Genomic DNA, 14,283 nt, shown 5'->3' on the forward strand with positions numbered 1-14,283 from the left:
TTTTTTTAGTTATTTATTTTGAGAACCACAATTACATATAATAGATTAGAATGTAATTCATAAAAAACTATTACACAATTGGTCTTTAGGTTTTATTTAATATAAATAAATACAAAGGAGAAAGTTGTTAGGTAGAAATTTAAACATCAAATCACAAACATCAAATCCCATTAATATGTACAAAACAAGGTGACTGTTTACACTGACAGGAAACTGAAATGGTTTACAGGAAATATGTAGAATAATGACACTTCTATGAAGCAGTAATGTGAAATATCTTCATCCAACACAGACATCATTTTTCTTTCTGCTGTCTCAGTTTCAGTTTCATGAAGTGCCATATTGTTGTTTGGGGCTTAAAAAACATTTCACAGGGTGTTGACCTTATATAAACTATATCAATATTTACAGATTTAAAGCATACCATTCACTCAGAAAAGTGAACGGAGTCATGGATGAGTACACGGACAAAGGATGATCATCTGGTTAATGATTTTTACATGTAACCTTTAGCTTAGTTAGCTGTGTTTGCTACATTACTGTATGTGGACTGCCATCCTGCACTTTTCTCAACGGTTCTGTTTTGAACGACAACGCCAAACCGTCATAAACTCAAAGGTTAAAATAACAATCAAAACAGGGCAGCACAAGGAAACACTTGCATACAGTACGCAGTATTACACGTAAAACTTCAAATGCACATCAGCGGAATCAGTATGCCTACTGTAAGTCTACATTCATGCATCTACATTAGAGCTGACATACACACTCATTCATTAAGCAAAGACACACTGCAAGCCCTGATGTGTGTGTGTGTGTGCCGCCAAACATCACACCGTATCCTTCAAGAGTGTTTGTGGTTTATGTGGAAGTGTTGATATAGTTACAGTCCAGGAAGCTCAACTCTGACATCCCAACTATTAATGCGATCAGATGTGGACGTAGAGATGCGGTTTGGTTTCAGTCTGCGTTGAAAATATGTGGTGGTTCTGAGCCCTCCTCGACAACTGCCGTGTCTTTCTTCTGCCGGGGTGTCTTTATGACCTGATCTCGATGACTTTGATGAAAGGCAGCGGTTTGCTGGACGAGTTGGACGGCTTGATTGGTTTACTGAGGGGACAAGAGGAAGCAAAAGTAGTCATTTGTAAATTGAAACAGCATAAAACAAGCACAAAAGTAAGTGCTATGCAAATGTATGACTAGAATAGGTGAATATTTTTGTTTGCATGTACTGTATTTTTGGGCCGTTTCACAAAATTAATAAAATTAAAATAAATGCCATTTTTCGTAACTAATGCATGGGTAAGAAAAGGCCCTGTAGGACTTTTGCAAAGTTTGCAGGTGAAAAAAATATTAAGAGGAAGGGAAAAATAAGTTACCTATAGACGATCTGGGGGTTGCGCTCTGATGAAAGGTAGGAATTTGACCTTTGCCCTCCCAGGAAGTAGTCCATCTGATCATGCATCTCTCGGTTCTGCACACACAGGTGGTCAGGGGTCAGTTCACATAGTACCAATAAAAATAAGTAATGTGACCACAAAGCAGACAGCGGTTGCATCTCCTTCCCTTTCGTATCTCCTCTCTCTTTGCAGAGATTCCTTTCTCCTGTCCCTCACTTCCACTTAACCCGGACCCTTTATTCTCAATTCCACTGAAAACCCATACAATTACTTTTTATAGGAGAAGACAATAAGCAGCACTTGTACCTCAGCCTCCAAGAAAGCCACTTTCTCCTCCAGCTCTTTGATCACACGGTCCCTCTCTTGGATCACCATGCGAGAGTTCTGGAGCTAAAGACGAGCAAACACACAGTCAGTCAGTCAGTAAATCCTGCACAAATATGAACACGGAGACAATGTGTTTGCTTTATAGAGTCTCACACATGTGCGCCTCACCTGTTCAATCATGTGTCTGACTTTCCTTTGTTGGCTTTTTAGCATGTCATCCAGATGGTGGATCTTTTCTTTGAGAATAGCCACCTCCTTTTCCAATTGCTCAGCCCTAAAAATACACACAGAGAGTTAGAACACACGCATCTCATGATTTGATTGGCACTGATTGATAAAGCATCTTTTCTTCTGTTAATGTGTTTGTGTTAGCGGACCTCTGATCCCCTTTCTGGCCCTCCTCTCTGATCTTGCGCAGTTCGCGCAGTTCGTCCTCGCGGTTGCGTATTGCCTCCCGCAGGCTGGCGCTCTCCTGCTCCATCCCTCCCAGCAACCTCTGGAGCTCGTCGATGCGCTTGTCTTTCCTCTCGCTGGCTTCCTCGGTGACCTTCAACTTCTCCTCCTCGTCGCTCAGATGCTGCCTCAGCCTGCTGCCTTCAGCCTGGAAGAGACACGCAAAAAAAAAAAAAAGTGGTTTCAGTGCAACCGAAATGCAGTTTATATTATTTGTAATGATGCATAATGAATGTAAAAAGAAGCTCTGTATATGTGCGTTACCTGCAGCCTCTCTTTTTCCTCTTGGTGTTTCTTTTCTGCTTCCTGTAGCTGTGCATACAAGCGCTTACTGACCTCCCTCAGCTTGACTCTTTCCGCTTCTTCATCTGCCTCCTAGTAGAGAAAGAATCAAGTTTTAGATTAGCAGATAGATACCATAATGTCCTGGAGTGGACAAGTCAGAGTCCAGATGTTAACCCAATAGATGGGTCAGTTAAATACTGACTGTAATTAATTTGAATTATGTTGTAGAGATTTGTATTCACTTGGACATTAAAAGGGCCATTTTCTGTGAATCAGCATCAAAAAGCCCACACAAACTGTGATTTAATGTAAAGTGTTTGGTTTAGTGTAAAACCATAAAACATAATTTATAGTTTATTGTACAAATGAATGGCTTAAAAACGTTACAATAGATAGATTGATATGTAGATAGATAGATAGATACTTTCATGATGACATAATGTAAAAAGGCGTGTCAATGTGCGTCACTGAGCAGTTGGATGGCGACCAGTGTTTCCCTCCTAATTTCTGCAACACTTCTGTGAGTGAAATGTAGCATGAGTCACAGATAAATGCTATAATTGGCACAATAACTATTCAACCAAACACAGTGTTGTCAGCTCTATTTGTATTTGTACAAAACATCACTGACACACACGCGGTCGGTGGTGGTTGCTAAATGTGTGTGTGTGGCTCAAAGACAGCAACAAAACTATTAAAGGAGAGGCATCTGTGGAATGCTGGGAACAATGAGGAGGGCCTGAACACAATAACACATGTAGGGAGCGGAACAGTGTGTTCTGGAACGGCTCTCTCACACATTTTCATACACCCCTGGGTGCTAAGAGCATACACGCTCGCTGCCATTTTAAATCCTCTTTTTCTCCTACAGTATATCCCATGCCTGTTTGTCTCTCTCTTAAACTTTATACCTCCTCCTACCTGTGTGCCTCTCGGAGGGGATCGCTTTACAGGCATCACACGAAACACACTGGCAAACATTGTCCAGAGGAAAACACAGACAGTGGACAAATAGACAAAATTTGATGTGTGCATTGCTCACACACACATACTCTATATTTACAACTATAAATGTTCACCTGTGCGTCAGCTTTCGCTCCTCCGCTGGGGGCAGGCGCGGAGCTCTTTCTGAAGGGCAGACCAACTTTCCACCCGTTTGTCACCGGCTGGAGAGAGAAAAGAAGGAAGTCAGCAAGGAAAGAGTGAAAGACAAAGATGAGAGAAGTGGAGGAAATTGCATTAAGCACACAGGATGTAGGGTGAACAATGGTAAGGCCGGGCGGCGGGCGCAACAAAGCAGCTCATAAAAGATCTACCTTGTTTTTGGCTGCCATCTGCTCCCTCAGCGTCTTCAGGCAATACCTCACCTGTGTGAAATACAGACATATCGTGAGATAATGAGATACTATCATTTAGAATGTTTTAACATGGGTATGTTCCAGGTTTTATGAAGTGATAAACACAATATTTTATTGTCAACAGAGAGACAAGAAGTCTGGAAGCGGGAAAGAATTTACATGATGCAAACATGCAAATTGTTACATAATCCAGGATACAGTGTTTAAAATGTGTGTCAGAGCTAGAATAAATACTGTCCAGAGACTGACCTCCTGTATCTGGGAAACTTCGTCTGACAACATCTTCAGGCTCTGCTGGTGTTTCTGCTGCTCCTGTCTGCGGGCCTCTAGATAAACCTGGAACAGGGGGAGACACGGATGTTAAAACACCAGCACGACCACGAAACAAACATACACCATTTATTTCTACAAAAACAACAGCCAGTGGGCCAAACCCACCTTGATAACCTCCACCTGCTCCTCTGTCGATTTGACCGGTTCAGGAGTCAGGGATGTCCTGTCAGTGGGCGGCTGCACCAGCGCAAACGCTCGTCCAACTGGCTGAAGATTAGAGAGCAGAGGAGTTAACAATGTGGCATGCACTGTGTTGCGTGAGGATGTGTGGATGGGTGTGATGCATTTCCAAACATCGTCACTGTGTTTTGCTGACGCTGGCGGAGGAGTTGAAGCATGTTTCTCATGAGTACTGCAACACGACACTGAAGACACAGAACAGGAGAAGGAGTACTTTCGTTTAATAATTATTAAATTAATGATGTTATTAAAATTGTGTGTGTGTGTGTGTGTGTGTGTGTGTGTGTGTGTGTGTGTGTGTGTGTGTGTGTGTGTGTGTGTGACTGACTGAGACTCTATAATCAGGAGGCAGAAATATTTAGCCGTAATCACTATGGAGACTAACCCATAAACATCTGGTGCTTCTTTGGAAGTAGTATTCAGACTTGGATGACACCATAAGCAGAGACACATATAAGGAGATAGGGAGAGGTTAGGTAACTCTGCTGCTCTGGTGGTCTCATTTTTTTAAATCTAACTTTGGCATTGGTTTTGGGAGAACGATGGTTGTCTTGAGACGTTTTGAGTGGCCTTGTGAGAGAACCACGTAATGAAAAGCCGATCGCAGCTGTGGCATGTTTACAAGCAATTTGTGTCTGTGTACAGTTTACGTGTAGCAATGTGCCGTGATACATGTGTAAATGCACAATAGCTCTGAGCTAATTACTCAGGAGGATCATTGGGAATGTTTTCATCCAAATATGGCCTGAATGATAGCACCTTCACCCAGTAGCACTGGGTGCTACTGTTTTCTCATTTTTCTCATTCAAAGAAATTGCATACTATCACATACTATCGGAGAGAAAAGAGAAAGACTATTCTCCCTCATGACGTACAACAAATCTGACACATTGCATCCATTCAAGAAAAGTAAATGCATAGTAAAAGCATATCTTAAACCCTCAAGTATCCAAACCATGTAATCTAAAGCATGTTATTCCACCGCACTGGTGTTACAGTCAAGGTTATAACCTTAGTTATAATAATGTCCAGGAAGTTCTTCTTACCTTGTCCCTGTGCTGCTCCGTGCTCCGAGCGGCCTGGCTCTGGTCGTGCAGTGTGAGCCGCAGACGCCTGCACCCCTCCTGAAAAAGACAATGAAGAAATGAGACGTTGGGTGAATCCACAAAGAGACCGTTATGTGATGGAGAGACTGATTGAGGACTATTTTGAGGAGAGGGGAAGAAAAGAGGAGGAGAGACTGAGTCATACTCACTGAAACAAACAAGAGGGAGAGAGTAACCAGTAAGAGAGAGAGAGAGAGAGAGAGAGAGAGAGAGAGAGAGATACAAGCGTCAGAGAGAAAGCTAAAGTTTTTTACACAGCTGCACAGAGACAGATTGTTTGAATTAAATTGTGTGCTATGGACGTCAGAGGGACGTTAGGCGGAAACTCTCCAGGCGCTCACAGCCAATTGAAAGCAGTGGCTGGATTTCTGGGAAAGTGGGCAGAAACTGTAATTTCAAACAAGACAGAACATTTCCATGACAACATTTCCATGACAACAGTAGCCATAAACTATCTGGCACACCAGCAATATCAGAGGGACTAGTTAGTCCGAGAGAAAACAATGCTCAGAACGCTTTATAAAGCGAAACACACAAACCTGCCCAGTTATTTCTTTTAGTCTCTCGCAGGAGAGAAGTCGCTTTAACAGGAAAAGTCTCGACCGGGATGTGACCGGGTGTGTGTCCTCCAGCATAGGGAACCCCCTTATAAGTGATACCCAGTGAGTGTGTGTGCAAGTACAAATATGCGGATGTGAGGGAGGAGGTCAGAGACATTTAATTACTCATTCCAGCCAAACACATCTTGTTCTGTTTATCTTCCCACATGTATTCACTGTGTCCTGGTGTCATGTCAAGTCTGAGATATCGGAACAGGCAAAGAAATGGCTGCAATGTTCTGTGGTTAAATACCGTAAACACAAATAAACACACACATGCAACCAATTACATAGAAGAGCGTCTGGTAGAAGATAACCGAGGCGGTGTGTGTGTGTGTGTGTGTGTGTGTGTGTGTGTGTGTGTCTAACCTGTACAGTGATTTTTACAATTTTTATTCTGAGCTTTTTTAAGCTTGAAAAAGAAGCTCAACTTTAAAAAGGCAACATGGACAAAACGTACTTTAAGTGCAAAATGGAAATGTTTCGTCAACTGCTCATTCCAACATCAAGAATGGTCTTTTTGAACTAGAGCTGAAACGATTAGTTGATTAGACAAAAAAACAACTGGCGAATACTTTAATAATTGATTAATTCTTTTAGTCATTTTTCAAGCAAAACATTTCTAGATTCCAGTTGTGAGGATTTGCTGCTTTTCTTTGACTTATGTGATAATAAATTGAATATCTTCAAGTCTTTGAATGTTAGTTGAGACATTTGATGAAATTATGTCGGTCTTTAGGAAACTATATTTTACTTTTTTCATTATTATTTTTTCCTGACATTTCATGGACCAAAACGATGAATCAATAATGAACATAATCGTTAGTTGCAGCCCTATTTCAAAATCAATTGTTTTCGCAGTTTACCGTAAGAGTGGCAATCAAAGTAACTGCTGTATCTCTCCCTCTGCATCGAAACCATGTCTGATACGCCCTGGCCTTGATGTGAGCCAGACAGGGGAAATGAACTGGGTTGTATTGTGTAATGCTGTGATAAAGAAAGAATTAGAGAAAAGGCAATGTGTTGTACAGACAACAGAAGGCCTTTATGAGTAGCTGGTTTTCTGTTCAGGAAAACAGTAATGGAGAGAAAGCAGTGAGGGTCAGATGGGAATAAAACGCAAGTAAACTGGCAACAGGAACAATAAAAAAGGCAGGGGAAGTAGCCCAATAGGTGGTGGGTGAGGGGTCCAACTACGACAAACAAAACTCAGGGAAATGAAAGCCAAAAATTCCCCTATGGTTCAACATGCTTTCCTCTCAGATTACAGGCACCTGGAAGCTCTTTAAGGCACAGCGATTAGGGGAGGGAAAAGAGAGGAGGGGGAGAAAAGGGGGAGGAACAGTGAGAGTGTTGTTAACAAGGAATCCATCATTATACAACTTCTCTGGCTCTTCATAGGCGACCAAACAAAGAATTGCTAATCCTACCTCTCCCATCGACTATTTACACACTAGTCTCTCTGCATATTTTCCTTTTACACACACACACACACACACACACACACACACACACACACACACACACACACACACACACACACACACACACACACACACACACACACACACACACACACACACACACACACACACACACACACACACACACACACACACACACACACACACACACCTTCAAAAGACAATCTGTAATACTAGACCTCCTGGGAACACAGACAAAGGGACCAGTTGGATGTTCTCATGGACGGTGACGTATGCACGCACACATACACAGACTACACACACAGAAAATACACACACATACACACAATAACTCAAAGTACACACTAACAGGGCAACCTGAAACTAAGCACACAGCATCCACACTGCTGGGTGCACCAACAATGAGCACAAAAGATCACGGGGTATGGACGGGCTGAAAGGCTTAAAGAGTATGAAGACGCTTTTTGTTTTGGACTTTGGCATCAGGAGGCCTGTAAATCTTGTGGGTTAAATTAGCTGAGAAGTGACTGCCAACCTGGGAATGTTGCTGATAAACAGAGAGAGCTGCTGAATTTGGGGCATACAAACTAAATATACTTTAGAGCTCTGTGGCACTTTAAAAAAGATCATGATGTTCAGATTCCTAACCTCAGGCAGCAGCAGGTATTGTGGCCCTACACTGTAAAACACTGTGTGCCTGCAGGTGTTGTACAGTACCGGCATTTCACAAGTGTGTGAACTTCAACATACATTAAATCACATTATCCCTCTCATGAGCTGCTTTCCCACACCTGCTGCACGGATGTCACTTGTCACCTGTCACTGTCTTCTTTCCAGGTACATTACAGCCTCGGAGGCGACAGGTGTGAGCCGACTAGGGCTAATGCTCGGGCTGCAGGTATTATGTTTTAAAACCAGTGCCCATTACCGAGTTTAGTTACCTTACTTATACAACATACCATAAGCAGCTGATCTTTGCTGAAATGAACTTCAAAATGATGACTAAGATCAGGAAATATTTAAGAATATTAAGAATAAGCAAACAAGACTAACAATGTAAGCATTCAAAGCCAACTTTCCATACTTAACTGATACTGACTACTGATACTCAAATTGTGCAGACACGTTTTGACCACTGCTCAACAAGAACTGCAACGATCAGTCGATTAATTGATTGGCTGACTGAAAGAAAATGTATTGCCAACTATTTTGATAATTTAGTTCTCATTTTAGTCATTTTTAAGCATCAATGCCAAACTCCTGCAAGTTCCAGCCTCTTAAATATGAGGATGTTTGGCTTTTCTATATGATAGTCATATTGACAATATATGAGGATAATTAATGAAGTTGGGTTTTGGACTGTTGGTTGGACAAAACAAGTAACTTTATAATGTCACTTTCTGGAAAATTGTGATTTTCACTGGTTTGGTATTTCATAGACTTAAAGCGCCCATATTATACTCATTTTCAGGTTCATAATTGTATTTTAAGGTTGTACCAGAATAGGTTTACATGGTTTAATTTTCAAAAAACACCATATTTTTGTTGTACTGCACAGCTCTCTCTCACTGCTGTAGATCCTCTTTTCACCTGGTTTCTGTTTTAGCTACAGAGTGAGACCTCTTTTCTTCTTCTGTACTATCTTTGATTGCACTCGCACATGCTCAGTAGCTCAGATGTAGATCATGTCAGCTAGCTAGCTCCATAGAAGTAAAAGACAGGTTGTTTCTCCAACTTCAGTCAGTTGCAAGGCAGGATTAGCTGGGAGACTTCTAAATGAGGGCGCACATGTAAGTAGTTCTTTTGTAGATTATGGTGAACTTGTGTGTGTTGTAGCAGTGCTTTGCTATTGAGAACGAGGTACCATGCTAGTGTTAGCATTAGCGTTAGCATGCTAATGCTAACGCTACGAGCTAACGGTTGCGGTTAGCCAGCTCATTTCGGATTGTGACGTCACAGTCCGAGACGATTTTGAACAGCTCACCAGGAGACTGAAGGCAGGACACATTCAGAAACCGTATCTCACTCAAAACAGCATGGTTTTGTGTGTGGAAGCACCAGAGACACAAAAGAACACCCCAAATCCCAGAAAAAGTGTTTTTTTCATAATATGGGCACTTTAATGATTAATCAAGAAAAGAATTAGCAGATTAATCAATAATGAAAATAAATTTTGTTGCAGCTAGAGTTTTTTACGTATGTCCTGTTTTGGGATTAAATCCTTTAGTATGGAGCTGTAGTTTCCAGGGTAGTGAAGAGTATTGTTGCCCTTCAGTCAGCCAGCAGTCTATACAAAGTAAAGGGTTAAGTTAAAGGTTAAAGTGCTCATATTATGCTGATTTTCAGGTTCATTATTGTATTTAAAGGTTATATCAGAATAGGTTTACATGGTTTTATTTTCAAAAAACACCATATTTTTGCTGCAGCGCCTGTTTTCACCCTGTGTGTTGAGCTCTCTGTTTTAGCTACAGAGTGAGGAATCTCACTTCTGTTCCATCTTTGTTGGGAGTCGGACATGCGCAGTACCTAGGTCAGCACAGCTAGCTAGTCAGTTGTAGAGTATGAGGGCGTGCCATGCTAGCAGCTAGGCGAGCATTATAATTTGTGTTACAAAGTGACGCACGTTCATCACGGAAATAAAGGCTGGACTACAATAGAGCTGTTTGGAGCAGTTTGTGAACAGTGTTTTCTGTTGGAGATGGTAAGTCCCTTTGGGGAGGACTTTGAGCTTTCTCACTTTGTAAACCTATAACATGCACAACAAAAGATATATATATATATATATATATATATATATATATATATATATATATATATATAAATAAAAAAACACAATAAAGGAAAGGGAAAAAGCATTATATGAGCACTTTACATAAAGTCTAAAGGGCCGAGACAAACGGAGATGTGAAGTGAGGCATTGGGAGGTTTGCTTGTGTGTTACCATCATGTGAGAACCTGAACAGGTGAACGCTGATGGTAAACAGCTAGTCCAGGATCGGAGTCATGCAGTTGAGAGCTGCCATCAGGACAGACTCTCACTATCATTTCGACAGTCATCTTTTTTCCTGCTCTGTGTGGCATGCGAACCAGGTGTGATCTGGCATATTTCTCCTGCCTTTCCTCTACATTGATGGATCTATCTGTCATGTTTGGCTCATTCCCAGCCAGTAACGTCAGACACTCCTGACTGAGATGATGTCTGAGGATGAGGAAAGACAGAAGGAATGTGTTAAGTCACACAGCGCAGGGAAACTGTGGAGGGATAATTGCGGCATTATTTTTTAGAAGTGCCCTCAAAGAAAAAAATCTTCTCAATACACTGGGTTTTTAGGGAGGAGAAATTGTGCCAGAAGTTTCAAATGATTTACAAATAATAGCTCGATTTTGGTCGCTATTATAAACTTTACAGTAACATTTTGTTTCAAAGCCAGGCCTGGTTGTTCCTCCTGTTTTATTTCAGATCATATCCACTCCAGGAAAGACACTTTTTAACGAAAACCCCCACTGAAGGCCTTTCGCTGCTGCCTCATGACACTATCTCGCCTCATGTATCCTCATGGACTGACCTCTCTCTGATATTTAGTGTTAATAAGTGACTATGAAAGATTACATGTACAGTAGAGGTAAAATACCTCTGTTGTTCTATTTAGTCTGACCTGAATAACCATATCAGCTATGTAAATAACTGTATAGGTGGGTGACTGTTTGATTACTGGATTTGACTGTGATCGAGATTAATTTGTTTTCTGTATGACGCTCATGCAAATGTGTTATCAGTCGCATGTTAAAATGCAATGTAAAATAGATTAAACAGAAGTTTCACATACTGCTTCAGGAGACATTCCTCAACACAAACAATCAGTTTATTAGGTGTGTGAGTGGAGCTGCCCTTTGTACACTCTGACCTTTGTTTACAGTTACACAACAGTAACTGATATTTACTTTACTTAACTGTCTAGATCACATGTGTCAAACTCAAGCCCCGCGGGCCAAATCCGGCCCCTCGCACATTATGATCCGGCCCGCATATCAATTTAGGTTCACAATCAATTTTGGCCTACCTAGTTGTGCGCAAAACCAAAAGCATGGGAAACAATTGCAATTACGCAACACTCAAAAACAGAATTTGGCAAATTCGCTGACTTTGAGACTCAGAAATTTCCACAGAACCAGAGAGTTTGCATATTCCGGCTGTGAAAGAGGTTGTTGTGAGTCAGCTGTGTGCTAGCCTACTTAGAAAATGTAATCAATGTTAAGCTTGATTTGCAAAATTTTAGGATGGCTTTGGAACTTTTTTGCAGACTTTTTCAGGGCTTTATGTGGACCAAACTCTAAGTGAGAAGACTATATGACACATGCAATAAGAAAGTCAAAGATATTTGACTTTTTCGATTAAATAAAAGCATGCCAATAAAATCTCCATGTCTGGCCCTTGGAGTGATTCTCTTTCTTCCAGTGTGGCCCTTGGTGAAATTGAGTTTGACACCCCTGGTCTAGATTATTGACACAAATGTTGATTCTGGCTCTCAAATTCTGCTCTAATCACACTTAGTTTGATCTAACTGAACATAATCATGGTGGAGATCACTGCTCTCTGTAATGCCCTTCTTTAGAGAATATCATCTGATATGAGCTCAGTGGCTCTGTCTCTGCTAACAGGTATTAAACTTAGCAGGAGGCTGCTGATAAGGTGAAAGTGTCATGTTGCTCCGCAACCTCATAAACCTCAGTGCAGGTTTACAGTTTGCTCCTTCAGGTGAGGTAAATGATTAAACCTCTGCGGCCACAGACAAAAGCCCATCTAATGTAGCCTACGTGATCGCTCATTTACAGTACAAGTAGGCTATCTGGAAAAGTCTGTGCCGCAAATCAAGGAAGTGTGATGTTTAATCCTGTTTAAGAAAACTTCACATGCACAGGTGGTGCACATTCTGCACAAGCATGTTTACAGGTTTGTCTCCTGAACTGCTGTCACCGTCTGTCACAACTGCAACTGTAAGCCCTTAAATGATGTGGGCAGAAGGCACCTGTGACAGGCACAGATGTTATTTGGGTTAATTCTGAACGTCTGCCTTTATGTGTGTGTTGGGACTTGAGGGATTTATGGGCTAATACTTTAATTACAACAAGGCCAGAGTTAATAGTACACCACTTAGGAGACGAAGTCTGAGGATCCAGAACCACAAAAATCACACAGAGACTCTGATATACACTCCACACAACTGAGCAGAGTCACAGAGTCAGAGTACAAAAACTGAAAATGAAAAATATTTTAAGTGAAAATAGAAGCCAACCATAGACTGTACATGGAGCCAACAGATCCAAACGTCAGAGTGGGCAAAAATAAAAACACCCTTTACCTTTGGTTTTCTGGTTGATTCATAAATTGCGTATTTGACCATAATGCACTCATACAGGAAGTAAACACACAGAAATCCGCTTTATTATTATTATATATTAAAAAGACGAAAATTAAGGAATCCGACAAACCGAGTAGCTTACCCCATGTTCATGATTTCTGATGTCCTCAAATGTGCACAGACTTCTCGACCCTCCGTTCATCTTTGATATAAATAAATACTCCTCACACAAGCATAAATAAATAAATTAAAGTAAATTATATAAAGTTCCCTCCGTTAGAAGAACTTCCCGTTAGCTGCTCGTCCACAGTAGCTGCTACTGTTATCAGTCTTCAGACCGGTGCGCTCTTGTGTCTGTTCCCTCCCTCTCAGGAACAATGTGATAACTTTCCCATCACGTCACTGTGGGAGTGAGCGACAAAAACCCAACCCGCCCACACTCCGACCGAAACAGCCAAATAGGGAAACAGGGTCAGGTAGTATCTGAGAGGGGAGGGTCAGAGGGCTGGGGGAGTCTTTTACTGTCTATGGTGGAGTTATGCTTCTGATCAATGCTTTACATCATGATGATCACATAGAGTGTCTTAGGCCTATGATAGAGCTGATAGGTGAAATACTTACTAATATACTTTCTAAGTTGACTATAGCTGGACTATAGATGGTCAACTACTGCTAAATGCTGGGCACAGCACTGATCAGTTTACCAGACTGAATTATTAATTCATGAGGTTTAACCCCTGACTGAACCTGTTTAAGTGTCTGTCTCCTATTAGCTTACAATGCAATGGAATACAAGGTATTACATTCAGTGATTTAAGACACGTTTAAAGATGTTTTATAGAGACAACTTATTTCTAATTCACTTTCCTTCCCAACAGAACTTACATATAGTTACAAATGTATATAGCCAATATTTATAAAAAAAAATTAAATAAATAAATATTTATACTTTAAACCCCTGCTCACCATTTCCTAAAAAATATGCCTATTAATATGTTTGTTTGTGTGTGTGTGTGTTTCTTTTATTAATTCCCATACCGTATATTTGCAGAGACATTGCTTTAGATAAGTCACATATACTACAGTGAACATCATGCTACTGTTTTGTCTTAATATGTTTCCTTGTGTAGTTAGTGCAGCACAGGCTTTTCACTTCAGTCTGTACTTGTAAATATATAACCACAAAAAAGACAATGCAACTTTAACAAAAAATAATGTTGACTTTCTCACTGTGACCTAAAGTTAAGTCAAGTCAATCTGTACAGCATAGGACACACGTTTTTTTTTTATACCATAGGAAAATGTATGGAAACCAGTTGAGACACATTCAGAAAAATAAAACTCTGTAGTGTGCTTGCCAAGTTGTCAACAGCAATGGAATATATCTACAGTATGAAGACTAATGCAAAATGAATCAGGGATATGGACGTTTTTTGT

At 40.8% G+C, this 14,283-nt stretch overlaps 1 protein-coding gene across 2 annotated transcripts; it reads right to left on the minus strand.

The window, feature by feature from the left end:
• Window positions 1-78: 78 nt before the first annotated feature.
• On the minus strand, window positions 79-13,209 carry tuft1a (tuftelin 1a). Of its 2 annotated transcripts, none has more exons than XM_039806483.1 (12): window positions 12,989-13,209; window positions 5,383-5,460; window positions 4,262-4,363; window positions 4,073-4,159; window positions 3,782-3,832; window positions 3,545-3,631; window positions 2,445-2,555; window positions 2,105-2,328; window positions 1,896-2,001; window positions 1,707-1,790; window positions 1,380-1,474; window positions 79-1,110 (listed from the first exon to the last, which is right to left on the minus strand). In XM_039806483.1, exons 1-12 carry the CDS (start codon window positions 13,046-13,048, stop codon window positions 1,038-1,040), a joined length of 1,158 nt encoding a protein of 385 aa, XP_039662417.1. In that variant the 5' UTR covers window positions 13,049-13,209; the 3' UTR covers window positions 79-1,037. The 2 variants fall into 2 exon arrangements, with proteins under 2 accessions (XP_039662417.1, XP_039662416.1); XM_039806482.1 differs by lacking the exon at window positions 12,989-13,209 and adding an exon at window positions 5,982-6,092.
• Window positions 13,210-14,283: the final 1,074 nt, after the last annotated feature.

The sequence above is a fragment of the Perca fluviatilis genome, chromosome 7 (assembly GCF_010015445.1).
Source record: "Perca fluviatilis chromosome 7, GENO_Pfluv_1.0, whole genome shotgun sequence".
Lineage (NCBI taxonomy): Eukaryota > Metazoa > Chordata > Actinopteri > Perciformes > Percidae > Perca > Perca fluviatilis.

Excerpts from the sequence above, each read along its gene's own strand:
- tuft1a (XM_039806482.1), bottom strand. The coding sequence starts at position 6,077 with ATGCTGGAGGACACACACCCGGTCACATCCCGGTCGAGACTTTTCCTG. Across the intron at positions 4,364-5,382 it reads CGGAGCAGCACAGGGACAAG|CCAGTTGGACGAGCGTTTGC; the intron begins GTAAGAAGAACT and ends TCTAATCTTCAG. Across the intron at positions 1,111-1,379 it reads AACCCCCAGATCGTCTATAG|TAAACCAATCAAGCCGTCCA; the intron begins GTAACTTATTTT and ends TTGTCCCCTCAG.